A 12,429-nucleotide genomic window follows, 5' to 3' on the forward strand; every position below is an offset into this window, starting at 1 on the left:
CAAGTTTAAGATAATTTTTCACATCTATCACATTTGAAAATAAAAGTTTTTTCAGTAAATCTGTCTTCTGCCACCCCAGCTCAGTATTATATATGCATGTTGAGTAAAATAAATTATTTCACCACCTAAACTTGAGGGAGAAATAGACTCAGATGATAGTAAGTGCCGGCAATGCCCCACCCCCACACTTTGGTAGCATATCCTGCAGGAAGCCGCGATCAGAGACTGAATGGGTTTAATGTATCCACACCAGCATGCACAGAACGGCCAGGCTGGCTGATGCTGGGACTGGATCCCTGGCTGCTTCCTAAAGCGTCCAGGGCCGCCCCAGGAGGAGAGGCCTCGGCAGCCAATACAGGGGAGGCTGGCGGGGTGCCGCCAACAGTTTCCCTGACCACATCTCAAAGCAAGTGAAAGGGACCTGCAGGCGGAAAAGGGGAGGGGAGGGGAAGGAGGAGGGAAAGGGAAAGGGAGGGGAGGGAGAGAGGAAGGGGAAGGGAAAAGAGGACGACCGGTGGCAAACATGACAGAGTCTGGAGTACACAGGAAAAGCCAGTCCATCTTTACTGTAGTGAGTGCAGGATACAAAGAGTTTACAACAACCTCTAACATTTTCTTAACCATTTGATAAAAAGTTCACTATAATATTTATTGTATAATGAAGAAAAAAAACACATTCAGGGAAAAATTGAGATTAACTTATTTTTCTTAAAAGGTTCATCTCAAGGATGGCAACAAAGTCCAGCTTGTGCCGCCAAACGGTTTTACATGATCAAACCGTGTACAGCTTCTTGTGTGAACTGTTGACTACAAACATTTACCAAATACATAAATCTCTTTTAAAAAAGCCATTTTAAATATAGCAAAGCAGTGTCTTCTTGCACAGCAAAGTGAAGAAAGTTTCTACAGAGAAATAAAAGAAGTTTTACATTTGTAAAATCTTTTTCACATTCTAATCATCTAGCTTCTTATGATCCAATGCCAGGAGTTTTCTGGTTCCTTATTTACTATGTATTTCTTGTGCGCATGATGGTTAATACAGAAAATATGTTAATGCTTTATTAGTTGTCCTTACAGTAAAAGGAAATGGTAAAACATATACTGTTCTTTTAGAACAAACCCCTGATTTACTCTCTAACACAATGGACATAACTAGGGCTCAAAAGATTGATTTTTGATTGGGACCATCTGTAGATGTACAATGGTGACTTTCACTCTCAATGTAGTACCAGGTAGACTGCTGAAGGAAGTACAGCTGCTGGAAACTGTACTTTAACCAGTGCAATTTAAGCTTTTTTTGTTTTTGTCTTTTAGTAATAAAATACTTCATCTGCAGGGATAAAATTTCTTATGGTGTCATACAAAACACATGAGTCTAAAAGGGTAGAAAAGTAGGTTCTAAAGTGACACGGTTAGTGTCTTCCCCACTCTGAGCTGGTTTCCACCAGGAGACATGTATGTTTTATGTGTTCGTACATGGGGTCTGGGTGAGGGTGTCTCTGTCAAGTCCATATGCTCTAAGTCACACTGGGTGTATGGGAAAAGGGTTAACAGTCAAATACTCAGTTCCTGAAAACGGAATACATTGTTACTTGGTCAGTGTAATTGAAATACAAACTCCGAGCCTTGCGTAATATTGTTTTAGAAAACAGTAGTTGTACTGATTATAAACCTGCATAGAAAGAAAGACTATTGAGATACAGTCAGAAAAGCCATCTCATAAGGCACACAAGAAAATAGACAGTAAATGTGAATGTGTTAACTCCTATCCCATGTACAGCAGAAGTTCATGAACATGCATAAATAACAACCAAAGCAGCACTGAACACTTCCAAAGCTATAAATGGTTTACAAAGTGGTAAGGATTATCCTGGAAATTCAGTGTTGGGAAACTGTCTTCTTTCAATTAGGTGTGACCTCATGAAGAAATGTGCCTGTAAGTAGTTCAGTAAAATAAGTATATTTTAAAGAAAAACCAATCCTTTCTGAATAAGAGCCAAATGTCTAAACTGACAAGAGGAGAAAGCATATTGCCCTCCCTTTTTTTGGCCTCTATCAAAATTTACTACCGAAAATGTCATTAAAAACAGAATTCCATTTTGCAGCTGGGAATGCCACAAGTTTATCCTGTACCTACTACCTATGTGTCAGCCAGGAAGTCTGGCTGATGATTTGTCAGAAAGAGCATAGGAGGAAAACGTCACAAGGAATGCAATTTAGGGGGAAAAACCAAAACATAAGTAAAAATTGTAGGTAGCTGCTTAATATTAAGTTTAAAATAGAAAATAGCAGTAATTTTAAACCCTTACTTTGAGTTTCTCAGGAAAGGGAGTATTTAAAAATCGATGATGAAAGACATACAGGACTTTGAATTTTGTTCATGGCACAAGCCCAGGGACCTGCCAAACTTGCTGTTACCACTTAGCTGTCTTCTGTGAGAGTAAGGCCTTGGTCAGCATCTCAGTTGAGGGCATTAGGATGGCAAGAGTTGTGCCAAGAATCGGCACCACGAGAGGACTGCTCCCCACACTGCAGTGTCATTCGATGCACAGAGTGTCCGGCGTGGTAGTATTCTGTAACCAGCTGCATCATGCTATTTTAGGGGGTCAAGGAAAAAAGACCCCTTTCCCCACGAATATTTTTCCCTAATCATTTACCACTTATAAAACCTTTGTGCTCATCAACTATTTTGCCATTTTCTCTAATATTAATTAAATTAGGTCAGCTTTTCTACTATATTTTTTTCCTCACAAAAGGCAAGTTTTAAATAATGCCTTATAAAATCTGTCACAACACATTTTACATTTATGCAGGATGAACTTAACACCAATTTTTTTTGCCACTTTGCTATTTATATACACATATAAAATATATAATGATGCTCAACCCATACAGCACAAAGATTACAATGTAACATCACACATTCACCACCAGTGAGGGGAGAAACCCCTTTATACAATCCTCTGAAAAGACTGGGCCAATAATTAAAATCCAAATTACAGTATATTTAACAAAATAGTAAATATTAAACAGTGAATACTCTACTTAATAAGGATCTCGCCTTTTCCCCCTAAATTGGCGGCAATCCACAAAAATATACTTTTTAATCTGGTGACCATACAATACATAGGTACTTACATCAAAGGTGATAATATATTTAAGATTCTATATACACAAAAAGTTTGGCTCAACTTTTAATTTACATATAGAGTAATAAGTGTTCATGGCTTTTTTTTTCCAAGGTTCTGCTTGCAAGATATTTTTGTTTGTTTTTTTTCCCCCTCTTAAAATAAAACTAGAAAGTTAAAACAAGATAAAGCTATTCTCTAAAAAAAAAGTTACAACATACAGCTTTGGCTTATATAAATAATTCATAGCAGAATGTGTTCAAAAGTAGTGAATATAATTTTATATATAGTCATCAATTCATAAGGGTGTTTTCTTTCATATAAAATATACATGAGCTAAAATCAGTTTCTTTAATTTTTATGATATGAATGTAAAAAGAAACTTCTGACATATTCCAATTATAACTTAATATATTAATTTACTGTTAATGCTCTATATTTCTAGGCTAATATTTTCTGAATATTTCATGCGTGTTTTCTATTCTCTCTCTTTTTTTATTAGCTAAAGATCACTTCTTTGACCCAATATATTTTTGCACGTGCAAAACAGTTATGTGTGGGGCTTTTTTGTTTTGTTTTTTGTTTTTAATATCAACAGCCCTTTCCCATGCACCTCTTTGCAACAGAGACCCATGCCAGGTGGGTAATTAATATAAATGTCATTTTATGTACAGTATTGCTTTCTTGGTTCCTGCTTTTCTACTGCTCTGTTCTACAAAGCATTTTTCTTAAGTAACTACAGTCACCGCACAGTTAAATAAAACAAGTAGGGGCCCTCTAGGTTTCTGCAAGCTAGTGTGGGAGAATTATATATATGGGTACACGTTTCTCTGCAAAAACTGGTTATCTTATGAAACAAGTAGTCCAAGGAAGTGCCGGACTAGACTCTGCCTACAGGGTGCTCTGTTTGCCATGGGACGCACACCTGCAGATCTCTAAGAGTTTGCAGGTCAGTGCCTGATTCCGTGTATGCAACACACACCCACACATACACACACTCACACCCACATACATATATATGTAAAGGGATATATATGTATGTATGTACATATAAATATATTTAACTCATGTCCTTATTTACCAACTTAGATATGTAGAGCAGTTCACTGCAGTAACAGAAAGTACAAACACCAGCCTGGAAGCCTTAGGTCACCCACGCGTCCATCCTCATTCGCTTTACGGAAGGGCTCTCTCTGTCCTCAGTGTTTGGGGGTCGGCCAAGCACAATTGGAGAATGGAAGTCGCTCCGTGGGTCCTCCCGGTCACTGCCATCATAGGAGCTGCTCGAGCTGCTCAGACTGTCTACAGGGGAGCGGCCCATTTCCTGCCGCGGCTGCGGCTGTGGCTGCGGCTGCTGCTGGGGGGGTTGTGACTGCGGCGGTGGCTGCGGCTGCTGCTGGAAGCCTGATGGGGTCATTCGATCCCGGGGAGGTGAAATTGGTTCTGACTTAATGTTGATGTTTTGGTTGGTATTAATGGATAAATTCGAACCCTGAGATAACTGCCCTCCAGCACTGAAGGAAAAAAAAAAAAAAGATATGGTAGATGGTTTGTGAGTGCATCTGCATAAATGGAATATTACAGACACCACCTGACTGAAAAAAGTCCAGGGTCTGAAATACTGTCAGAATTCCCCAAGACCAGTTTTGGTGTTTCCTGCAGTGCTTGGCACAGAAAAAAATTATATATCCCTGGTAGAAAAAAAACAAGTACAGTTGAGATTTTTAGTGACTGGTCCTGTTACCCACAGTCTTGGTACTTCTGTAGCTGAAGTATCCAAAACAGTGTCAGTGACTAATGCTGTACATGGACCAAAATGGAAGAGGAACAATATGGCAACTTGAATTCTGCTCCCTCTCTTCCTTTCTGCTGCTTCTGTGACAGGCACAACGTGTCACCTATTCTCACAGCAGCTCTCAGAAGTCAGTCATGTCACCCTATTTTCCAGATGAGGAAAGTGTCTCAGAAAGGCTAAGTGACTTGCTCAGAGTAGGACACAGTAGAGTGTATACAGGCTTTCCCCCCAGTCTGAGCACCAAGCCTTTTCCACTTGCCTTTGCATGGCTATTTTTAGTGTGTTCATTTAGGATGCTCTGCAAAGGCCCGAGGGCCAAACACCTGTGTAGGCAAAGAAATTTCCCTCAGATACTGTGCGCCTTTCTCCATGACATAATTCCCAAGACGACTGATAACAGTATGCATTGTGGAGCTATTTCAGGATGCAGGGAAGCTCTCTGGGGATTTCCAGGGCAGGAGGCTAGGAGGCTGGGTGTCCCGAGTGTCCTGAGCAGGGGCGAGGCAGCCAACCCTCGTGGAGGCCACGTGGGCCTGCTATGCTGTCCCCTCGTCTAGGATGTTCTCCTCTAGCTGCTCTGTGGGCTGACTATTCTGGTTCTACCTAAGCACCATTCCTTCTGCTGGTGATGCCTGGTCCTACCTGGGCACCACTGTAAACCCTTTTCACTTATATCCCCACACGCTGTCCATAAGGAACATTCTCTTTTGTAAGCCCTTCTTGGTGAGGTATACAGTGTATGCAGTGGGCTGGGATCAACCACATGAATCCCATGTAGCTTGATTCATACATAAGATACCCAAGCCCTACCACTCCTCCCCTACGATCCAGGGAGAAAGCAAAGGGCACAGCTCATTTTCTAATCTCTTTGTCTGTTGATGTTAACCAAGGCAAAAAAAGAGAAGGGTGGTAGGCAGGCCAGAATACCTTCAGGCTGCCTTTCTTCAAACAGTGGAATGAGACAGAGGTTGGGAAATAGGGGTACAGATTTGGGGAAAATTTCTAGTTACTCACACGAGAGAGCTGAGGGCTGCTTGTCCTAAATGGTGCTGCTGCCATGCTGACACCTGTCCCAGAGACAGCATTCCTGGGGAGTTGAAGCCCTGCAGGGCCGACAGGTCTGCACTAGTCAGTGAGTAATCTAAAATAAAGAAGGAAATGTTGCTTGTGTGTGTAATAAAAGGACCATGCAAAATCTGTTTTTCAAATAGTTGCTTCAAAAGTTTTCTTATGTTGAGAGAAGCCAGGTACTTCATAACATCAACACACTTACGGGTCTAAAACACACAAAAATTTTTCTTTTGGGAGGTTTATAGGACCTAGCCGTATTCAGTTGTCTGGGATTATTTCAATAAAAAAGGTTTCAATTTTGTACTGAATATTTATAGTTTATTATTTTACAAGAAGTTGAGATACTTCTTCCGGACTTGTAAATAGAAATAATAAAAATGCCATCACTAAAGGATGTTCCTATACAATTGTTATTTTAAGTAAATATGCCCACTGCTACCCTCCTGAACGAAGAGAAACGCTCCAGCTCACCCTGACTCCATCTAAATCAGCATGTCTCATATTCTTGAAGTACAGGGGGAGCAGGAAAGACTCAGGACCCCTTCTCATGGGGTGCCAAGCTTAGTGACATAGACAGTATTTACATTATCACACAATTAAATAACTGCATTTGTTCGAAGTACAGGAACTGTCAAAGATCCCTGACTGCATGCAAAATGAAAGTTCATCAAAAAACTGTTACAAGACATAATATACATGAATGCTTCAGTCATAATCATTGTGACCAAGACTTGGGATGTTAGTTATCATTCACACGTAGAGTTATTTCAGTTCATCATTACACTTGTCTATTCCAGTTAGTTCTAAAGAGAGGAGGCAAAAACTCTTCTAACTTCTTTTTCATGTCTCAAGACAGGTGTTTAAAGAAATTGGTCTTCCTAGTTAATTAGCATTTAAAAAAAAAAACTGAGTTGAAACAGCATAGCTCTGCTTAGGATATTTTCTCATTCAGTGTTCTCTAAGATTGCCTCGTCCCTTCCCACAGAAGCTGGGGTGGGGGTCCATCACACTGTGCCTTCCACAGTGCCTCCAAGTCCTTCCAACTACTTACTTGACATGTCTACTTGGATGTCTCTCCAGACACCTCAAATCTGAATGACCCCAACTGGACTCATCATTTCCTCCAAACCTGCTTCTCTTTAGCAAATGGAACCAACTTTCACATGACTGTTCGTGCCAGAAACCTGTGGGCGTTATCCTTGGTACTTACTTCCACCACCAACCATCATGTCTGGTTGACTCTAGCTACTGTCTCTCAAGCCTGCCCAAGTTTCACCATCTCTAATGCCACCACCCTAGTTCACGCCATCAGTATCCATTACTTGGACCATCATAGTAGCCTCTTGTGTGGTGTCCTTGAATTCACTTTTGCCCCATGCACACTGTAGCCAGGTGATCTCAAAAAACAAATATGGTCATGATACCTCTCTGCTTAAAACCTTTCTATGGCTTCCCAATGCTCTCAATGCTTCTCATGTCCAAAGTCCTCAACAAGGCCTATGCCTATGCATCCTATGCAGGGCCTATGCATCCCTACTTACCTCTGTAGTTTCAACTCTACAGCTGTCCCATCCCTCCAGCCACGCTTCTGCTGCCTCCCAGCCTTTGTACACAGTACTCCCTCTTCCTGGAACACTCTCCCTACTCTGCCTGGCTGAGTCACGTGTGCTCCTTCAGGTTGAAGCTTCAGTGCAGCCCTTAACACGACAGTAATAAATTATTCCTAGAGCTGTTTGTCTTTTGTCTTTTCCTCTGATAGACCCTACATTCCACTGTTAACCATGCACTCTTGTATTTCCAGTGCTTGGCACGGTGCTTGTCACACAGTACGTGTTCAATAAATATGTGCTGAATGGATCCATGAATAAGTGGAGAAGCTGGGAGTGATCTTATGGATGGGCATGAGGAAGCGTTTATATGATTCCTCCACACAGAACTATTGTACTCTTTGAAATGTTGCTCATTTATTCATCCCTGTACTGACTGACTGGCATGTGTTTGACACATGCCACACATACAACGTAGCTGATATACTAACGAAAGACAAAACATGGACGCATGTTTTAAAAAGGCAAATAGATAAATACGTTAAAGATAACGTGGTAACGTTAAACAGAATAGGTGCTCTGAGAGACAGCAAAGACTATGTAGTTAAGGAGTGAGACTGATGCTAAGTGATGGACAGTTTCGACAGAACGTGACTCCATTTTTATGTTTTGGTAATTCCTTCTGGACTTAAAAAAAAAAGATTCTTTAAATCCAATGGCATTTCTAAAAACAAATACAGGAGGATATCTAAGTTGAATATTGGAAAAACCTGTCATGAAATGCTCAGTACACTGTAATCTAATGTTGACACCCAGCTCAAGCCCCATCTCCTCAGCCAACACTCCTCTGAACATTCTAGTTCACAGATTTCCTTCTTTCCTCACCTTCTTGAGATCAGAGTATCAACTGGTAACCTCAACAACTCAGGACTTCCCCGCCATAGTTACCAACTTAGATATGTCCTGTCTCCTTTCCCAGAATAAACTTGGGAGAAAATTTATGTCCCTAGAATAGTGTTGCTCATATAGCTGGTAATCAGGACAATGAAACAGAATTTCTATGAATGCATAATCCCTGGCTTTACTCTAGATTTAGCTGATGGATTTGGACATTTTTTTTCATATTGATTGTTGGAAAAGGTAGTAGACATTTTCTAAGAGGCTTTCTTTTTCAACAAAACCTTTTAAAGTTATTTGTTTTAAAAGAACTACTTGGAATTAAAGTAGCAATCAGATGTACTGATGGCTCTGCACCCCTCTGGGAGCTCCAGAGAGCAGGGTGAAAGCACCGTGCTACAGCATTTACCCTGAAGTCTAAAATTAGATGATTTTTATTAGTCTCCTTATTAGAATCACAAAAGAATAAATTCTCTGCACTGTAGTCTCTGAAAAACTGGCAAGGTATTTTTAACTATTTCCCTCTTTCCTTCTTTTGAAGCATCAGGTGCTTGGCTCAGCTGGTGAGAAAGTGAAGCCCCATGTGTCCTCTGCCACTCCCTATAATGGCACATCTAGAGAAACCTGTGCACGTGGGGTTCTCCACACAGCCTGTGTGGCTGAAAGCACCCCTTCAGTCACTGCAGCATTCTTAAATTTGCCTGATATACCCTCCAAATAGGGTATTTGGGAATGAAATGTCTAAATAAACATGAATGAGTGAAAAGCTCCCCTCAGAGGTGACGAGTGACAGACTCTGAGGAGAAACAAGAAAACTCCTGGTCTTGCCCCTCAGGCACAAACAGCAGAAGCCAAATGGGCTGTCACACGGAGGAAAACATGACCTGCCGGCACAGCCACCCAGCGCCGCCTCCCCGAGCCCTAAGGTCCAAAGGGACTCAGTCTTTCCCAAGGTAGGTTGACACAGCATACAGAAAAACACCTTATTTCAAAAGCCTGGAATAGTGAGATGCTGTTTAACAAGAACTATATAGAAAATGCCGAGACTTTTGCTCCGCTTGCTGCATACCATAATTTTGATAACAGCTAGTTGTTTCTTCATCAGGGGTAAGTAAAAGTTTATGCAGGGAAATCTTTCTACGATCAATGTGTATTTTCTAATTTTTTTCAAGACTAGCATGTGTTCTTTAACAAATCCAAATGTGAATCTAAGAAACTGGAAATAACTTATTTCAATAAATATACTTTTTAAAAACCATAAAAGCACATGTTGAGCACAAAACAAAAAAATAAAACCCATAAAAGGCAACAGAGTAGGCTTACCAGTGTTGTAGGCGGTCGGCATTGCTGAGTACACCAAGCCCTGCGGAGGCAGGCTAGGGGTTGTCACAGACACCACAGGGGTAGCTAGGGGCTGAGTGGCTTGAGAACTGCTTATCCTCTGGGTATTCTGTGAGAGAGAAGAAAAAAGTGTTATTCTGTGAGTATTTATATTCAAACTTAATATTTTAAAAATAACATTCAATTTAAAAGTGACATTTTTCACAGTTTTATGATGTGAATGTCATTATTCCCTGAAGCAGTGATCATGTGAAAACCTTAAAAATACTAATGAGAATAACTAAATATTTAATTTTAAAGGACGTATTTTACATTAATTATTCAGTTTCCCCTAGAGTCTTTTTCATAGAGTTTATTGATGTCAGATATACCCTTAAAATAGAAAACTGCATTAGGACTGATAACACTTATGTGTTAGCATAAATGAGGACCTGATGCCACTATAAAGATAGCCAAACTACCCTAAACAAAATATGTGTAGATTTTAAATACCCGAGGATAGCAAGGTCATTTGTATATATAGAGATTATAAGTCCATGAGCATATAGGGATCAAAACTACTTTTTGCAGCATTTACATATTAACAAGGTTTTAAGTCATGGTTTACTAAAGTGCAGCTTGTATTCACATTTCCTTCCCTGTGATCCTGCAGTTGACACACACACACGTATATGTATGTATATATTTAGATACAGATTTTTTAAGACTTTTAAAAGAGCAGTTTTAGGTTCACGGCAAAACTGAAGGAAAGGTAGAGATTTACCATATACTCCCTGCCCCCATACATGCAGAGCCTCTCCCATCATCCACATCATCCAACACTGACTGTTTTTTAACGGCAGATTCAGACACAGTCTCCTGACTCTTAGGAGAAGCTTTGAGTGGAGAGCTCTTGAATAAAGTACTTTTGACAGGGCTGTATGAGAAATGGTAAATGCTTGCCAACTGACAGCATCTACATAGTATCCTGTCTACAGTGGGAATGAAAAAAGAAATCAACTATTGAATAATCAAGTCAGTTTAAGATAGTCACCATTCTCTATGTGTAGGGGTATGACAGGGCAGTTTCTCATGACACTGCCTTAAGCGAACACTTTCTAAAACTGAGGATCAGAGGAACAGGACAGACTCCAAGTTCCATGTGGTTAGAACACAAGAAGGCTAACGCATAACTCCAGGGTTATTTTTTTCTAACTGAAGAAATTACAGCCTGATAACTGACATTTGGGGTACTAAGCCATATGAATAAAAGTATAATTCAGTGCCCTTGAGGTTATAAAGAGTCAGGATGTGATTCAGTTTTCTCTATCACCATTTCAAAGGGTAATCAGATAAAGGCCTTTGGTTAGATCTAGATATTTGAACTTTTGATCATTTGATAAGGATCCAGATCTCATTTGATAAGGATCCAGATCTCATTTTATTTCTTTTTAGTTTGTATTTTCTATCCAATCTTAAGTTAGAGGATGTTGGAAAGACCATTCAGGTTATACTGCCCTGGATCTTGTCCCAGATTCACTAATTCCTAAGCACTGGGAAAATCATTTAACCTCTCCAAACCTCTTCAGTTGTAAAGTGGGGAAGATAGCGATCACTGTGCTGCCTGCCTTGTAGTACTACTCTGAGAATCTAGTAAGGTAATAGATGGGAAATGCTTTGAGACAACTGAAGTACTACAGGAAGGTAAGATAGTACCCTTAAATTATTGCTCTAAGAAACCCTCTGGCCCAAGATTTCTACATAACTCGTATAAAAAAAAAGGTAAATATATTTATTCCTTCTGATCCATAGCTATTCCCCTGGAGCTGTCATGAAGTAGAGTTGTTCTAGAATTGCAAGGCTTCTAAAGGAATCTCTATAGCCTGGTTCTAAAGGAGTCTTTAGTGTAGGCTCCAGGGCACTTGTCTTTATTTCACTTAAGGTCAGAGCCATTCATGATTATATTTTAGAGCTCAAGCCAATTTTATACAACTTTCCAAATTCTAATAGATTGTGTTTCTGATTATATTTTGGTCTGACACATAAAGCTCTGCATTTTAAATTGATTAAGTTTTAGAGTCTGAATTAGCTTAAGTTTTAGAAATGCGAATGACTGTTTACAGTTTTTGTTTATATATTTGTTTCTTAATTATAAGTATTTTTATGATTGCTAGATTTTATAGTCTTCAAATACTTAGAAATTTACCTTTGAGATTCTGTAATTGAGGGTATACTTTAAGGAATGTGGAAAGGAATACATTTTTGTCTCAGCATCAAGTTAAAAATTTTAATGAATTTTTGAGACAGGGATCTATTTTGGATTTAATTTGTTCTCACAGATTTGGTCACTGAAACTTCAAGAGTCAAATAGTAGGTGAAAAATACAGTACAACATGGTTGGTCTAGCTTTATCCATGCCATAGCTTCACCTCCATGGAAATCTACTGATGTGACCTCAAGATGGGGGGTGGGGGGATGGGGTGTGTGTGTGTGTGTGTGTGTGTGTGTGTGTGTGTGTGTGTGTGTGTGTGTGTGTGTGTGTGTGTGTGTGTAAAACAGTAACACTCCAATATATCGGTTCTACCCATTAAAGCTCAATGGCACTGATTTCCACAACCACTAGAGGGCAACATATTGCTAGATAATTCATAAGTTCACAAGGAAGCATTCA

The 12,429-nt window shown here is 39.8% G+C and overlaps 1 protein-coding gene across 14 annotated transcripts in view; it reads right to left on the reverse strand.

The window, feature by feature from the left end:
• Positions 1–4,220: 4,220 nt before the first annotated feature.
• Positions 4,221–12,429, reverse strand: part of MEF2A (myocyte enhancer factor 2A) — a gene marked incomplete at its 5' end in the record, with an annotated part of 92,269 nt that continues 84,060 nt past the window's right edge. For 13 of the 14 annotated variants that reach the window (XM_079700073.1, XM_079700072.1, XM_079700081.1 and 10 more), the window contains 3 exons: positions 4,221–4,642; positions 5,938–6,064; positions 9,762–9,888. In XM_079700073.1, the coding sequence (XP_079556199.1) occupies positions 4,273–4,642; positions 5,938–6,064; positions 9,762–9,888 (624 nt within the window). In that variant the 3' untranslated portion in view covers positions 4,221–4,272. The remainder of the gene's footprint in view (positions 4,643–5,937; positions 6,065–9,761; positions 9,889–12,429) is intronic. The other variant, XM_079700071.1, reaches the window with a different exon arrangement.

The sequence above is a fragment of the Hyperoodon ampullatus genome, assembly GCF_949752795.1.
Source record: "Hyperoodon ampullatus genome assembly, chromosome: 3".
NCBI lineage: Eukaryota > Metazoa > Chordata > Mammalia > Artiodactyla > Ziphiidae > Hyperoodon > Hyperoodon ampullatus.